The sequence below is a fragment of the Nipponia nippon genome, unplaced genomic scaffold (assembly GCF_047370975.1).
Source record: "Nipponia nippon isolate SJK-2023a ecotype South Korea unplaced genomic scaffold, ASM4737097v1 scaffold_12, whole genome shotgun sequence".
Classification (NCBI taxonomy): Eukaryota; Metazoa; Chordata; class Aves; order Pelecaniformes; family Threskiornithidae; genus Nipponia; species Nipponia nippon.
The window spans coordinates 4,357,407-4,375,545 of record NW_028262313.1 but is presented as its reverse complement, the minus strand read 5'-3'; the positions used below and the strand labels follow the sequence as shown (position 1 = coordinate 4,375,545).

General features: G+C 40.7%; 1 protein-coding gene across 6 annotated transcripts in view; it reads right to left on the bottom strand.

The window, feature by feature from the left end:
• Positions 1 to 1,174: 1,174 nt before the first annotated feature.
• Positions 1,175 to 18,139, bottom strand: part of AMMECR1 (AMMECR nuclear protein 1) — a 110,701-nt gene continuing 93,736 nt past the window's right edge. For 2 of the 6 annotated variants that reach the window (XM_087748444.1, XM_087748441.1), the window contains 4 exons: positions 12,550 to 12,640; positions 10,710 to 10,806; positions 5,558 to 5,631; positions 1,175 to 4,299 (listed from right to left, as the gene is read on the bottom strand). In XM_087748444.1, the coding sequence (XP_087604570.1) occupies positions 4,190 to 4,299; positions 5,558 to 5,631; positions 10,710 to 10,806; positions 12,550 to 12,640 (372 nt within the window). In that variant the 3' untranslated portion in view covers positions 1,175 to 4,189. Of the gene's footprint in view, positions 10,574 to 10,709; positions 10,807 to 12,435; positions 12,641 to 12,745; positions 12,979 to 18,139 lie in introns of those variants that run through there. The other 4 variants (XM_087748445.1, XM_087748442.1, XR_015702534.1 and 1 more) reach the window with 4 other exon arrangements.

The window sequence follows — 18,139 nt, the reverse complement described above, 5'->3', positions numbered from 1 at the left end:
CTTTGTCTCAGGAATTACCCTACGGAGGAAATACGCTCCCTCTAAACTCAGACTCAGTAGAAAGTGTCTCTCGGCGCACTAAGAATATGGCTCAGGGAACAAAGCTCTCCAAGTCAGCTTTACCTGTTGTGGGCACCTTGTTTTGTCAGAGGAACACGCTCCTTCCCTTCTCAAGGCAAACATCTCGGTATCAGCGCAGCTCTCCCTGCCAACACAGAGGTTTGCCAAGGCTTCCTCACCCTTGACCAACACCCCAGGAGGCTCTGCTTCCGAGCCAGAGTTACTGCAGGGACACCGAGAACCGGTGCGGACTGTTAAAGCTGTTGGTGAACCAGAGGTTCTGGTGCGCTGTTCTCACGGGATCTGCTCAAGTGAAACCCATTTAAAAATGGCGCCACTGTGTTAAGACTAAAAGCTTTTAGGGAAGGGGCAGAGACTCTTCCCTCGCCCTCTGTACTTTGCACAAAGCCCATAAAGTCAGTGCAAACCCTACGCTATAAATGTTTTCCATAAAATTTGGTCAACGGGACAGGCTGTGCCTTAGCTAGGTAGGACATGCAAGATAAAGAAATCCCTCGTGGCAAGGCAGGCCTAGATATTCTTTAAAATCACACCTCCTACTGTAAAAGTAATATGAAGAAATTGAAATTATTTTAGGTGATACTTCAAGATATTCTTTGATACACATTTTGCCACATTATTCTGTTCAAGAACATTGCTACGAGTAGTGTAGGCAATGTACCGGTTACACCGGTATAACTGGCTCTGCAACAAATTTTTGCTTAAAAAGGTTGAAACCACTTCTCCCTCTCAGAGAATAAGGAGCCCAAGCCTAGACAAAATTCTGTGTTTAAAGTTAGACATGAAAAGTACAAAACTGAACTGATGATAACTTACATAAATACTGATAAATATACTGGTATAAATAACGGTATAAGTGATACAAATGCTGATTTAACTTGGGAGCGTTTAGAGACTCACTTGGAATTAGACTGAAAGCTGCAGGCAGCTGTCCACAGTCTCTTCCTCCAGCAGGCAACACGGACAGCCAGAGTTAATCCCATCAAAAGATCCCTGAAACATCATTAGCCTTTAACGTTAACACTAATCGCAAATGCTTAAATAAAAAAAATTGACCGAGCCGCACAATTAAGCAGAGAAACGTCAAAAGAAATGGTGATTCTTTTTCCTTATTTTATTGGGTAAATGATTTAAAAGGTAATAACAATAGTGTTAAAACTACTACAATATCTTTCCACAGCCATATCTCACAGACCCACAGATAACCTTCTATATATATATTTTTTTTTGCTTTTTTCCTCATTTTTCTCTTTTTAAGCCGTACTTATATTAAAATGCCCATTTCAACAGTTTCTTCACACTAATAGCAATTAAATGTGGAAGGAAGGAGGATCTAGTTATAAAGGAAGGGGGTTCAGGTAATCTGTGATATTACTGTAATCAATCAAGTTCCGAAGGGAGGAAGGAAAAGACGGAGGCCTTGCCAGCTACTCCAGGTAGCTCCCAGCCCCTTCTGCGTCACCATCGCACTAAAGATAACTCAAGATGCTGGTGAACAGTTTAAAGTAATTTTTTTTGTAACATATAAAACACTAAAATAACTTAGAAACTAGATCCAAATATCTTGAAAAGAATCAACTTTGATATACAAAAACAGTCATAAGCTGTTACAAAAGTTTCAAACAAAAGTTTGTTTTCTCAGTGCGTTTATGTACCAGCGCAATTACTGGGTCCAGAGCAAAGAAAGAGGTTTTTCTTTTTTATTTTTTCTTTTAACAGTAATAAAAAACGAGGAAAACATATCTTTGTATATAAAGAATCATTGCTGGTCTTAAGAATAAATGTAACCAGAAACCCTTAAATCTGAGAGGCACACTTTGGGTTTCTTTTTTTTTTTTTTTTTAAACTTTTTTTTTTTTTTAACATAAAAGGAAAGTCACCAGTTTATTTAAATGGAGGAGATATTCAGACTCCCCAAATAAACTTAATTCAATTAACATCACTAGCAAAAATCAGTTAGAAACTGTACAAAAATAAAAAAGTTAACACATTTAATCCTGCAGGGCTTTTGTAAGGACTGGAAGGCAGGCTTTAGGAGCAGCATTTGGGCATGGCTGGAGGCTTCTTTGGTTCGATCTAACACACATAAGAGATGTAACCTACTCCAGACAACAATTTTAAAAACCCGCACATTTGAAGACAAGTAAAGAGGTCCGTATACAAACGCCAGGGTGTGCAAATGGATCTGACTGCCGTGGTTTACTCGTGTATCTGAGGTCCGAACCGCGGTGTGCCCTCCCCTGCTAGGATCAGCGCTGGGGCCGAGATGGTGCGAAGTCAGTGCTACAGCAGTCGAGGCAGAAGGAAGGCCACTTGAAGCGTGACTAAGTAATAGTTCCATGTCAAGTCTACGGTTTTGTTGTCGAACTCAGTTTACAGAAGAGGGTTTTTAGGAACATTAAGAAAAAGAATTAAAAAAAAAAAAAAAACCAAACCCAACAATCTCTTTAATGAATAAGGCAAACTGAGTAGTGCTCATTAAAAAATTAGCATTCCAACTTAAAAAACAGTGACATAAGCTACTTGGTTGTACCTTAACTTCTTATAAAGTACCCCAAATTTGAGAAAAAAAAAAAAAAAAAAGAAAAAAATCCGTATCTAAACCCAGCAATATATCTAAAAGGGTACTAAACATAAGTACGAGGGAATGACATTTTGTTGATCAGCTTGAAGCAAACAGACCTATTCTGTCCCAGTGCATGTCACAGTGAACTGCACGGTGTGTACAGATAAACCCACAATTACACAAACAATCCATAGCATTTTCAGCACTTGCATGCTGAGGAGGTAGGTGCCCTAGAAACACTGCAGCTAGACTGATTATTCCAATCTTTTAAAAAAAATATCATACAACCTGATTGACCACAGACTCTGTAACAGTTTTTTAATTAGTGATACAAAACTCTGGTCCAGAAGGGTCTGGCATTAACTCCTGTCAAAAGCACACCTTTACAGTTTGTATAACACCCTTTTAACTATATTTTTAAGCAACAGCTACTAAGAGATAGACAAAAATGCGTTGTGCATTATGCTGTATACAAAAAGGAGACAAAACTATCCTTTTCCCCCCCAAGCCATGGTGGGAAGTATTGCTGACCTTGTCCTTAAAAACCTGCAGGATTGTTTATTCATCAGTATATCATTATTACACTGGTAAGAAATTCTGTATAACATCTGCATATATCGAAGATTTTTTAAAAAATCTGATATGATTTTAGATCCGCATGACCAGTCACGTGACCTGCTTGAGGTTGATTAGCACCTTTCAATACATATATATTTTTATATATAATAGATCTTTTTAAAAAACTTCTAACAATGAGCTCATACGGAAGCATGAGCATGCTGTAACGAGATGACAGATAAAGATGGGGTTGGATGACTTTTTTTTTTTTTTTGCAGCAGAATGATTCCGTTTGTGCTCAGTTTCCCTATAAGGGCAAGAAAAAAACCAACACAACTCTATCAGGTAGCCACTTGTTCACAATTTCCACTTGAGGACTAATCCATTTAAAAGTGTTCCCCAAGTAGAAACAAGACAACAGTATCATCCAAAATAGCCTCTGTATAAACATCTAGTAATTTTTGCAGCTTCTGGCTGGCATCTCTTGGCTCCTGAAATTTCAGGCCCTCTGCTTATAAATTAAGGCATCACAACTGAAAATGTTAGTATTTGGACATCAAATGCTGTGGATGAAGGAATACCAAAGACCTTCTACATGAACCTCCATGGAAATTAAGTGGCAAAGCTAACCTCGCAGAAGAGATGAGCATAATTTATCCAGATCTGGTTTTGAAACCCTATTGAAGCGTTTTTACAATTAGGCTGATTTTTCTTTAACAACCGAGTTTTAATTGATTTTATCTATTGGAATTTTATATATCTCTATCTTTACAAACATTCATGATTCAAAATAACTGGAATTTCTGCGTACTGTGGTTTACTCACTAGTATTAGGAAGGTCTTTTCTGTAGTAGACGGCACGTGTTGTCCCCTAGAACACGCACTGAACTGCAACAGGTATCGGCGGGAGTTCTGCAGGCGCCCGAGCGAGGAGCTCGCTCCTGCCACGCACCGGGCTTGCACGTACACCACGCATACCCGTTTCTAAATCCTATTTTTACAGCAGGAAGAAGTTCCAATCAGTTTTCTCTCTTCTACCATGTGGAGGGGTGTCAGAATTATTACACAGTACTGACAGCTCTCAAGTACTATTCCTGCAATAAATGAAAACATGTAAAATTATGGCATACTTGTCCTGTGCTCTTTCACAACAGTCTTCTTTTTTCTTTTTTAAACAATAGTTACCTTTATCTAACTATTCATGACTTGATAAAACTCAACAAGTTCAAAAGCAGAAGAAAGAACGAAACAAGGAGTTTTCTTTTCCAAAAAAAAAAAAATCTCACTTTAAAAAAATCCCCAAAAACCTGATGCCAGAGCAGACTCAATACAGTTTGCAAGAATGTCTGGCGTATTTGCTATATTTTTTTCTATGAATTTTATATATAAGTATATAGTTATGTCATAGTCAAAGGCACTAAAATCTAAATCCATTTTCTTCCTAATATGACATCTGCTACTCACCAACCTGTTTTTAAAAACAAATGTCACTCCTAAGTTGAGATCATCAGAAAGGCATCGTCTCATCACAAATGCATTATTATGACTAGTCGTGACAGGGCTGGCCTGCCCGCGATTCCCAGCACAGAACGGGAGACAAAGGTACCTGGTAGCTACTGGACTCCGTCACGCCCTACCAATTAGGCCACTTGGTTCTGAAAATGCTGCCATGTTAACATCACCTCTCCTTGTACATGTAATCGCTTCTCTTCATCCAAAAAAGCATTTTGTCTGTCAGCCCTGACGTCTTGGCTGTATGTGCTGGATCTGAAGATCATGTATATAGCTACATGAAATCTTCACTGTGGGCGTGAGATATTGTACACACAACATTATTAAGAACGTTATGAAAATGCAATTCATTGTCTAGCATGATACCTGAATCTGATATGTTTCATTCCCTGTCACACCTATTAATGCAAAAGCCATGAACGCCTTTTTGCTAAGCAAAGCATCCCTAACTGTAATCCTTAAACTCTTCCTTCCATCCACAGTCACAGAAAGCCTTGATTGATATAATTCAATGTTAATGAAGTAGAAATTTAAAATTTCATAAAAAACCCAAGGGCTATATATGCTGCAAAAAAATCTGCAGTGACTCAATAATAAAAAAAGTATGGGATCTTTGTAGTAATGCAGTTTTCCCTCCCGTTGCCACGATGAGCTTAACCCAACTAAGAAGCTTCAACATGGCAACGGAAACTATCATCATAAAATGGTACAGTAATAGAGATAGCTAGACCAAGAAGGGGCAGGGTCTCCTGGGAAGAGGTCTGCAGAGAGGTCCAGTGACTGGTCATGCGGCTCAGTGTCAGGAATAATGGTTGTACGGTGGAAGGGGGTGCCCAATACCATTTTGGAAGTGATGGTGCTGACGATGGGCAAGGTACTCTGTGTAGCTCATCGTCATCTTCTCACTACGGTACCTAGAAAAGAGCAAAGCAGCAAAATCAAGAACTGTTACCAGGAAGCTATGAGGAGCACTAGAAATGCCGCACTCGTGGTGTGTTTAATGGTGACAGCTCTGCACTTCTGATGTTAGGAAGAAGAGTAACTTCAGTTGCACAAGGGCAGGGAGGGAACCACCATGGTTGTCAGGGTCATTCTTGAATCACGTAAGTGCTTCTTAAAAATATTTTAAGCGAACAGGAGTTAGAAATTGTTGCCTACTCTGTTGCTCGAAGTAGAGGGACAGAAGCTCACGATGATTTATTGAGAATGTCCCATATCTTCAGCCAACTCTCTACAAAAAAACTAGGAGAAAAACTGTAAACAAGCACTACAGATTTTTGGGCTGTTTTTAAACAACCAGTATCAATTGTCTCCCAAATTCTGCTTTTAAAATAACCCCAGCTACATTAAATGGAGTTACATTATTTTTAGACTCGAATCACAGTATCTCAAGTTGGAAGGGACCCATAAGGATCATGGAGTCCAACTCCCTGCTCCTCACAGGACTGCCTAAAACTAAACCATATGCCTAAGAGCATCGTCCAGACGCTCCCTGAACTCTTGACAGGCTTGGCGCCGTGACCGCTTCCCTGGGGAGCCTGTTCCAGTGACCGACCACCCTCTCAGCAAAGGACCTTTTCCTAATGTCCAATCTGAACTTCCCCTGATGCAGCTTCATACCATTTCCTTGTGTCCTATCATCGGTCACCAGAGAGAGGAGATCAGCACCTCCGCTGCCCCCCTTGAGGACGCAGACTGCGATGAGGTCACCGACTGCGATGAGGTCACCCCTCAGCAATGAGGTCGCCCCTCAGGCTTCTCTTCTGCAAGCTGAACAAGCCAAGCGACCTCAGCCGCTCCTCAGAAGTCTTGCCCTTGAGGCCTTTCACCATCTTGGTCGCGCTCCTCTGGACACGCTCTAATAGTTTGATGTCCTTCTTATATGGAGGCGCCCAAAACTGCACACAGTGCTCAAGGTGGGGCCGCACCAGTGCGGTGTCGAGTGGGAGAACCCCCTCCCTCGACTGGCTAGCGATGCTGGGCGTAATGCACCCCGGGACACGGCTGGCCCTTTTGGCTGCCAGGGCACACTGTTGACTCATGTTCGACTTGCCATCAACCCAAACCCCCCGATCTCTTTCCGCGGGGCTGCTCTCCAGCCTCTCGTCCCCCAATTTCTATGTATAACCAGGATTACTCCATCCCAAGTGGAGAATCTTCCACTTGCTCTTGTTCAATTTCATACAGGTGGCGACTGCCCAGCTCTCCAGTCTATCCAGATCTCTCCGTAAGGCCTCTCTGCCCTCGAGGGAGTCCACAGCTCCTCCTAGTTTAGTATCATCAGCAAACTTAATGTACATTTGACTCCTGTGTCCAGGTCATTTATAAAAATATTAAAGAGCACTAAAATTGAGCCCTGGGGAGCCCCACTGGTGCGTGGCCGCCAGCCTGCTGTAACCCCATTTACTAAAACTCTTTGAGCCCGACCTGTCAGCCAATTGCTCACACAACGTATTATGGACTTGTCTAGCCGTGTGCTGGACATTTTGTCCAGAAGGATACTGTGAGAGACAGTATCAAAAGCTTTGCTAAAATCAAAAACCTCCACGCCTACTGCCTTCCCTTGGTCAACTAGATGGGTGACCTTGGCATAATAGGAAATGAAGTTGGTTAAGCAGGACTTTCCCCTCAGGAACCTGTTCTGGCTATGATCAATGGCTGCGTTGTCTCTCGAGTGTTTTTCAACAGCTCCCAGAATAACCTTCTCCATAATTTTACCAGGCGCTGAAGAGAGGCCTGTAATTGCCAGGGTCTTCCTTCTTACCCTTCCTGAAAAATGGGACAACATTTGCCAGCTTCCAGTTGACTGGGACCTCTCCAGACTCCCAAGACCGTTGAAAAATAATGGAGAGAGGTCCCGCAATAACATCGGCCAGCTATGCGTAACTAAAAGCAGAGTCCAGGCCCTGAAAACAAATATTTTGGATATACTTGCATCAGTATTGTTTGACAACGAGGAACACATTGCCACATTTACACTTATCCGGAGAAGTGCAAAATCTACACAAACCCAACACTATTCCACATTTCCGCAAATTTCACTTAGAAAGACCTTGCATAAGAGATCTGACAGATGAGATCTGGTGAATCCAGCTACTGATTTAAAATGCTGCCACCTCTCCTTTCTATCATATTTTTCTTCTGGAGTTGTTCTGGTTGTTCTCTCCTCTTTTAGGTCTGCGAAAACCACAACAGATGGCTCAACCACTTGCACTCACAGCCCAACGCAAAAGTTTAAACTACCGTGGAGTTACCGACTGCAGCAATGAAGGTGGCACACGCATTTGCTTCAGTTGCTTTTTTGCCAGGGGAACAGGGCAGAACATCTTACACTTGCAGCTTTTTGCTTCAGTGGACGTGTTTCAGAGCACCAGAGGTGCCCACGCTTACTTGACACAGCAGTGTTTGTTAATGATGTACTAATTTAACAAACGGCCGCTGGTCCTTGCCGAGAGATGAGCTGCAGCTCTTCTTGAGCTGATGTGAGTGGCATGCGGCACTCCGCGCTTGAGGAGTAAGCTGGTCTGTGAATGAAACCCCCTGCCGCTACGAAAGGGAACGGTAAGCTCGGGAGTTAATGAAGCGGGCTGTACGTGGGTCACGGAGCAGGGGACAGGCAGCCTGGCGGGGGTCACATCTGCTCACTGGAGCTGACGGAAGGGAAAAATGCCGTTACCGTCCTTATGCGCTCTAGCCCCCAGAACTGGGACCCTTCTTTCAGCTCCACTGTTTTTTAGTTCTCTTCTTCAAAACACGGCCAGAACTATTGGGTATTAACTTGAAGTGAAGATAGTTAGCAACAGGCTAGTTTTGATCAGCTTAAAGCTTTATTCACACACAGGACATTTACTTTAATTCAGAGACTTGAAAGAAGTTAAAAGCACTTATTCCACTCTTCTAACAGATGTTTTACTGTATGACAAGAAGTTATTAAAATGAGGCTCTAAAAAGGGTGGTCTGATGCTGGGAAATGGTTACTATTTTAATACTCCTGTTTATAATATGTTAGCAGAAGCTGAGTTTTTAAGCAAGTAAAACAGACAGCCAAAAAAAAAAATTCTTCCAAATTAAAAATGATGCTTTGTTTATTCCATTTATCAGGCCAGTGATTTTGCTAGCAGTTTGGATGTCGTGAACTGAAATCCACTAAACACGGGGGTTTTGGTGGGTTTTTTTGGGGGGGGGTGTGTGGGGTTTTGGTTTGGTTGGCTGGTTGGTTTTGTTCTGTGCTCACATGCCATTGCTCCAAACAAAATCATGTAGCTGGAAGAAAACGCTATATAGAATTTTTGTTTCTTGGAAAAATATATTCCTTATTTACTGTGCTGTACAGAAATTGTCATTTAAGAACTATAACATCATTACTCTTGCCCTCAGCTATCTCCACATATTCTTTTTGAACAGAAGATAACAAGGTGTATAGCTGAAATAAATTAAAAGGAGACTGGGGTTCTGCATTTGGAAATTTAGCTGGATTCTGTAAATCCTTCCTCCCTAATTTAACCTTCAGAATAGCATGTTTTCCTTAGTCACAGCTACTCCCCAGTAATCAGGTTCCTACGAGAATCCAGAATTCTGAACAGCCACTGTGACACAAAGTCTTTATTCTTCCTCCACAAGACCACTGATCAAGTGATTCCTCTAATACCAAAACATTTACTTCTCTAAGAAAGGCTTTGCCTTCTCTCTGGTCTAAACATAAACTACTGCTAAGTAATAGCAAGATTTGTAGATGAAGATGACAAACGTGGAAGCTGCAAAGAACCAATATCTCAGGTCTCTGTCCTAAGAAAGTGCACAAGCAATCAGGAGAATCCAAGTATTTTCAAATGTCTGAAATGAAAGGATTAGGTTTTAATTAGGGACAAGGAAGTCAAGTCTGGCTTACACCTAGCTGCACTAAGGAGGAAAGAATTTCCAAAGAAATCCAGACACAGAAACAAGAGTAATACAGACAACATTTTTAGAACCGGTCTTGTGACCCTGTGAGTCCCCAAAAGTTGATAAAAGATAGGAAGGAGAACAGTTTGGGGCAAAGGATTCATCTCAAGTGTGGCCCCCCGAAGAGGATGAACAGTCAATACTTCCTTATGATTCAAAAAATTCTTATTTCTCCAAGCATGGAATAGATCACTCGAGTTTAGCACTCATTTTATACTGCAAGCTTATAAAAATACGTAGTTTTAGAGGCGTTCTTATAGACATTTACTCCTCCACCCGTCACCATGTAACTATAATATTATGGGCAGAATATCTGCTGCTAATTCTAAAATATTGTGGCTCCCACCCACTAAGAAGCCCTCAAGAACATATATTATTAAATTAGCAAAATCAAAATAGACCAGTGCGTGAGAGTGACAGAGTATGAAATAAAACACTAAATTCTTGTCTCGCTCCTGAGAACACCCCGACACAGTTTAACTGTTTAACTAGCCCACTGACTGTCACAGCAGCTACCTAGTTTGCCTACCCAACACCTGTTAGGATAAGGGAAACCCAGACTCTGCAGGAGATAAGAAAGCCCCAAGGCCTTCTTTGGGAACCGAGGAGATGACTAGGGCTGAGGGGCCCCCCTGACTTCGCGGCGGCAGACCCGCAGCGCACCATCTGCTCAAACACGATCTGACAACGGCAAGTAATCCTTGTTACCAGCCCCTGAAGATCCCTTGCAGCCCAGGAACAAACCGTAAAAAGCAAGAGCAAATACACGGCTAAGATTTTTCAGAGTTAGGAAACAAAATATGCAGGTACCCTGATACATATGGAGCCTGATATTTAACAACAGCCTTTTCTTTCTTGCTTAGTGCCACTAACCCCTATGCAAGGCACAGATCATCTCAAAAGTCCGTACTGCTACTGTAAAAAGAAAGAAATCATTAATAATATATACAGGAAAGCTTGCTATTAACATCTGAAATAAGCACTTACCAGGAACGAACACATCACAGTATTACAAAAACAGGACTTATCTGTGGTATCCCATGCCGCATACCTGGTTAGCTTTATTGTTTTCCTGAATTCGTTAGTAATCGGAGCTTTGTAGCCTCCTTTCCTCAATAAGGAATCTATGGTTTGAATGTGGTCCCATCCTGTTGAAAAATGCATGAGAAATACAGCAATAAGAATAGATGTTACAAAACTACAGTACAGTACGCAGTGTTGCTGATAATGCAAGTGCTCTGCTGAAGTGCTGCATAAAGCACAGGCCATTCTTCCCTGCTTAACAACAGCTGAAGGAAACATGACGTATAGGATTTCTTTACACACAAAGTTCACTCTACAAACAACTTATATTTTTGTCTCATAGTTGAAATATTTCACAAGTGGACCCACTACATCCAGGTGTCCTAGATGGGGGCGAGCCACAAAACTAAACTTTTCTGAAACGTTCAGGTCTGAGCATGTATCACAATCACTTTATACATTATAAATGGCTATGACAGTATGAAAAATTACATTTCTGTATAAAATAGAATTTAAAAGAATTATTAGTGAACATGTGCAGAGAACTTCAGAGATTAGACTTCTCCATAAATACCACTTAACTTGACAGTGACATTTCTAATTTCAGAACTACTGTATTATATTATAGGTGGCTGGGTAATTAAAAAAGTGATGGATTAAAAATACAGATTCGTTATTGTTCTCAATAAAATCTTCATGCTATTCAAAACTCCTATTTATCGATTTAAAAAAGCCTAAGATTTGAAATAGCTGTTAGACATATTATTTCCAAAAGATGCAATTAGATTAGTCACATTGTTACACTAAAAAAAAAAAAAAAATAGTTTTGGGTACATTAAAAAATACAAATTGGTAGTTTTGGGTACTTTGAAGAGTCAGATTGCAATGCACGCTCTACTAAAACTATTTAGAAATTTAAACACACACACACACCCCCAATTCCTAAATTTAAAAAAAGCTTGTTAAGCGATCCCCAAAGGTCTTGACAAAAAACCACTTCTCTAACTAGCCGACCTTAGATTAGAAAAGCAAAAGAATTGTCTTGGAAACCTCTAACCTTTTAAGTGACTATTTGGAAACAGAATTATCAATTAAAGATGATCCCCAGTAAAGGTTTCATCCTATTCCTTAGGGGGAAAGAAGAAGAAAAAAAAAAAGCAGCAATGCAAAACGTCAAAGACTGAGACACACTGTCAAGCTTGGGGAAAAAAAACCCATGTGAATATTCACAGTCAGCTGCTCAGTCCAGAAGATTCCTATTCAACAAAATCTAATATAGGGTTTTTTTAATTCACAAACTTAGGCCTGTACCTCTCTTAAAAGGGACTTTAACAACATTATTTTGGACTTTTGTATTGGAAGGAATTCCCTTCCACCCATCAAAAACCCCAGGAAGCCAGTGTTTATAAAAGGCATTCAGTACTAGCAGAAAGTCCCTAACTGAAAAAAAACCCAACCTTGATCATTGCGAATCTAGGAATAAATCAGCTGTTAAGATACCTGACCAGCCATCCCATCACTTGATCGAGTTTGTGCATGTCACTAATGTCACAGCGTAACAACTACACGAAAACTGACAGCTTTTAACAACTGTAAAGTTGGTTGACAGCACTGTACCACCCCTCCGTATTTTATTTTTCTACAGCTACACTGCATTTATGACTTTTTTTAAAAAAACAGCTACAGTTTACTGAATCTCTAGAAGGGGATTGATACAGGCATGGAATTGGCATTTTATAGAAGAGTCTTCTTACAATTAAATATTGCTCCATCATCTGACATCAGTGCAAGGTCAAATATTGCATTTTAGATTTATATGTATGTTTAAATTCTTCACCAGATCATATGAAATAAAGTGCAACAATGACCTTGCTCCTTTGCAACCTCCGGTAAGTAGGTGGCGGTGCGTTTTGATCCTTTTTCGTTGATGAATTCTATTCTAATGCCATGTACACCCACCTGCAAGAAATTGGCAGCTTTATTAGTACATTAAAAGAAAAAAAAAGATACAAGAGATTTCTAACATGATAAAACTCAAAACGTGAACCTTTCAGTGGTTAATACCATTTCGCAAAGAGTTTCGAGAGGTGGTACCGAAGTGAATGTCGTCTTTTTGAAAGGTGTTCACTGCAACAGCCTCGTACGGTCAGCAGCGGCACAAATATGGTCCTCAGCTCCCCGCCACAGAGCTTCACTTCTGGTCTGAAGGGAAGCCAGCTGAGACGCAAGTCCTTCTGTCTCTGAGGCTACTGTCAGCATGGTGTTGCTGATACAATCACCTGGTCACCAGGTAAAATCTGCAGGCAACCAAACAGCTGGCAAATCTCATGATGCTTCAATTAAGAGCATTCATTTCGTTCAAAGTAACAGCTGAACATCGGAAGATTTGTCACGCTACGGCCTGGAGCCTTCGGAATTGCTGCTAATGTGTAACGAGGAGAAGGAGATATTCCAAAGCATTCAGCTTCAAACTCCTATTTCCACGCTACGAAGTACTCTAATATGACAAAACGCCAGTATGGAAACCAAAATGACTAATACCAAGGAGTTAGACGTATATAAAGTTGAACTGCCAAAAAAAAAAAAAATTAAAAATAACGACATCAGGCTGGGCACCCTTCCAGGGCCTTGTGTGAGCACCCGTTTTCCAAGTACGCTAATTCTGTTGCGAGTACCTGCGCTGCGATCAGGCATGCCATAAAAGATACTCCATTGCCAGTAAGTTTGCAGTTGCTTTTCAGTTCTGTGCGTAAACACAAAGCATCAGTAGACGGACATTTTTATTTTCATGCCCACATAACTCAGATGTTATTTCCATTTAAATCTAAAGTTCCCAACATTGTACGTGGAAACAAATAGTTTATGTTTAAAAGGGTATTATGTCCTTTGGTATGGCACTTCTTTTTGGACACAAAATTAATCGAAAAATGCTGTAACACGTTTTCCAGTAACAAGCTATTTTACTGTAACTGCATGACAGTCAAAAAAAAAATAAGGAATATTTACAAAGCTCTACCACTTGTTCAGTTAACATATTTGCTTATATTAAGACTTTATTTTTCAATCTTTATAATCTTTCTATACGATATAAGCACGGGGAAACAGGAGGAAGAGCCTCTCTTGTGGCTGGCCATGGCCTCAAGAATTTTTCCCCATGATCCTAACATTTCTTAAATAGGAAAAATTACTTTGAGACTAACGAATTTAATTCACTGAAAATTTTAATGTGGTCTTTCATTACCAAACGCTCCTACACCTTTCCTAACACGGCTATATAATCACTAGAGAGATCAAATCTGTATGCTCAGATGATATAATTATGAACCCAAAGGACCTGAAAGTAAAACGAAAGCGTTAGAAGCTGAAATGAGCCTACAGAGTTTATTCCAAGAACAGAGTAAGTTTTTGCAGCTGGTGATTTTTTAACTGTCTATATTCAATTGCCTAAGCACTAAGATCAAATATTTTCAGGGTTTGCACACCTTCAGATCCTGCAGAATATCAGATTCTAAATTCTACACAACTGTTTTTTGCATAATAGCGATCCCCTAGTACTCCTGAGAAACCAGCCAGGAGCACTAGTGATGCATTAAGTCCGGAGCCCCGTTCAAGCAGTAGGTAATTGCGTGGCACTGGATGTTTCCCTTAACCATTTTAATGGACTTTTAGGCCCATGTCTGTAGAAGAAAAAGATGTAGAGCAAAATGAATAAGGCAACACGATTGCACCCACAATTCCTCTGGTTGGGAAAATGTCATAGCGTTCTGTGAAGCATGAATTCCAACTGCACAGCTAAGCAGTATTCTCAGTCCAGTACAAACGGCTTTTCATTGTTCAGCTCCAGTTAATCAAAAACAGGCCCAAGTTAAACAAATGGGGGCCACACACAAGCAAAATAAGAATGATCCACGTTAAGACTGGCACGGGCACAGTTAGGATTTTATTTGGACTTCCTCAGGAGACCAATGTTCCTGCATTGATGAAAACTTCTGTGAAATTGCCCCAAATATTCCTCTCTAAGATGGTGGGTAAGGGGGAGGTGCATGTTTGGAAGGCATTAACTGGACTGCACCTGGCTTGCCTACCAGGCTCAGCACAGAGCTTTCTACAAAGCCTACGGCGTGCTTCTCAAACTGAAAACACTGACACACTACAGGCAAGCTTTTGTAGAACAGCAACATCTGTGCAGTTCAGAAGAGCAAACCAATCTTCTTCTGCAGATGGCGTTTCAGTCCTGTCTCATCTATGACCATTTGTTAGGAAATACCTACATGCAGGTATCCTTCTGAGCTGCAAAAAGAGCACCCAGTTGCCGTACCGGCCTCCCAAAGGGACAGGAGTCTGATTAAATGGAGAGGGAAGTGAGGGAAGGAGAGAGGCTTAGAAAGGCGACAAACCAATCTCCTCCAACAGGAATATTTCTATAGGGTCTTAGAGCATGAAATACTGTATACTATGTATCCAGTACTTGGGAATATAAACTTTTTGGCCCACTGTATAAGTGGCCAGCAGCTACCTAAAACTAGGTCCGCTGACAATATTAATTAAAAACCACAGACCTCTCACTAAATCTAAGGATTGCATTAGCCTACATGTTTTATTTTACTTCTGAAGTGACCTCAACAGAACTTCAGACTTTGTGGTGTATTTATACACATTCATATTCCTTTATACACATTCTTGTTTTAATGAATCATTTATTTACATTTACTACACCACATTTATTGTTTTGCCGAGCGCTTCTGGCACTTGCTAGATAGATCGCTGCCCATAATACGTCTCTCTCTGTATCCATCTCAGTTGGGCTAAGAAAAACTTGTTCCCCAAAAAACCCACTCCACAAGCAAAGTTCAGGCAACTCTCACGTTCAACGGTTCTGACTCAAAGTTCCAAACACGGTTTACAAATCTGCTCCTTTTGTACTGACTCTCCAACCATACTGAGAGGAAGAAATAACATTATTCTCGTTGACTACCAACATGGGACTGGGATAAGCATCTAAAACAGCAAGCCTTGTTGAAATTTAAGCTTCTACTCCACCGCGGAGTAACTTCTAATCAAATAATCATTCTGTTCAGTTTTATGTACTGCACCGAAATCTCTAAAAGATTTGCAATATCACTAATTAGTTTAAGATTAATTAATTGTAAACATTTTTTCAGAAATACATTAAAGCAGGTAACAAAGAATCTGTTACAAAGGATCCACATGGATCCCCCAGAGCTGCAGTAGTGCAACACCTCCTCGGTGTTAGAAACAAGTGTAACCTGTACGGTATTCCTTAGGATTCCACATCACCCAGGAACGTCCCCTTTATTTACCCAACTGGTACTATGGAAATAGCTGTACACAAACTGGTCTGGAAGTGGAACACTTCAGATGGAGCAACTATTGCTACTTATTCCAAGCTGACCCCACTTTTTATTAGCTGAATTCTACAGCTTTTTAGCCTCACATTTGTAGCAAATATGCTGGCTTCTCTCTCAGCTTCTTCAGTAGGGCTTAGATATTACATTCTGATTTAGCAATGGAGGCAAAAGACTACTCAGGAGATACGCCCTCCACCTCATGGCAAGCATTCTTTTTTTAATGAATCATTTACATACATGGACTCACTGAATATTGTCCAAAGAGAATAAAATATTGAGATCAAGACCCTCTCCTCTCTGTTCTAAGGAATACAAGCTGCCAGAGTTGCTGGTGCCGCTGCACTTGCGGGAAGGAGAGAATTTCCGTGACTCTTAAACGTACTAACTTTGTCAACAATGAAAAGCCACCTTTCAGTCAACATTATTTGCTACAACTAGTTAAGCTAATATTTAAACCAACGCACACAGGCTAAAGGCCTTTTGTAGCAACACAGCAAGCGTGTACAATTCTGCAGATTTTACTTCACTGAAGAACAGCAACTTCAGGGCAAAGATGTCTTTCAAGGTATTTTAAGGAAGAGCCGCTGGTCAGTTCTAGTTATTTATTACCCTGTTGGAATGACAATAATGTTTTCCAAAAGGTTTCCTATTCTAATTACATACAATCATAATGTTTATGTTGTTTTAATTAAAAAAAATGGGGAGAAGGTCTGAATTAGCACGGCAGGCTTTACCTTGTAGCAAAAAACCCCACAGATTCTTAATTAAATTAATGAGAAAATAAATTAAAAGTGTTCATTTGCTATAACATGAAATAGAGAGGGAACGAGTAGAGGCATTTTGCTTTTCTCTTCTGTATTTCTAGGAGAAAAAAGAAGCACGCAGGGGATACATGAACTCATTTGCCATTGTACGTACCTCGCAGCCCTGCCCTTGCAAGGAGGCAGAGCCCGTCGCAGCGAAGCTGGCACCGCCAGACCTACAGCATGAGCACACCTTGTGCGTGCCGCTTCTGGGACCTGAATCCACTCACAGGACTTTCTGAGCGTAGGCTTATTTGCCCAAATTGCAGACTTACACGCTTTGCAAACCAAACAGAAGTTCTTTCTAAAGGACCCAAAGCCATGATGCTTCACAGCAATCTATTCAATCTCTTCTCCACTCCTTCGTTTGGGGTGCTGCTAACTACACACACAGGTCCCAGTGCAACACGAGATTCAAGTGCATCTGCATTAAGAATCAACAGCAAAATTGGAGGCATCCTGAGGCAGGAATTCAAATTTGTGTAGGGAAGAAAAGACTTGGCAGGAGGACAGATCAAAAAGATGAGCTCGAGGAGAATGGAAATATGGATAAAGCCGAGTTTATGTGGGGAAGGAATGACTGCTATCAATATCACGTGTGCTCAAAAATAATTGGTCTTTATGACTTGTCTCCCAAGTAGTCCTTTGGTATCTGATCTTTTATTAAAGAGCGGTACTATCAAAAAAGAAACCTGTCTTAGAGTTTCTCCTGTTGCCCGTTTCTTTGAGATGGAAAGGCTGTGAAACCACCCCAGCAGCAACTGGACCACAGCAATATTTCATGGGTTCTGCCTAGCAGAAACGAAGAAACCGTTCATACTCTCCCAGTGTTCGTTTCAAAGCCCTGCATCTGTTCAACTACTGAAGTGCACAGCAATTCATAGAAAGTCACATGTAAGGAAGAATGCTAAATTATATTTTAGGAAGCATCCTCATGAACCATGGCACTGAAGTGGTCCTTTGAAGGTTTGTACTTTCTCCTAGTTACGTTTATAAAAGGTGAAAATGGCAACAATTTGAAAAATCATACGGGAGCTAATAGCAGTCAATTCACTCGTATCTCCTGTTTACTTGGTTGAAGTTTCTGCTGCAAAAGGACATCACATTGCTTTGTACAACTGAAATATTACTTTATTTAGTCTGGGAAGATAATTCATTAATCAGAGAAAAGAAGACCTATCTCTGTGCTTCAGGATACAGGAGACACTCCTGAGCTGTGTCTTCAAACGATCTTGTCTCTAAGCCACCAGAGCACTGCGAGTTGTCTGAATCGGCAATTTTGAAAT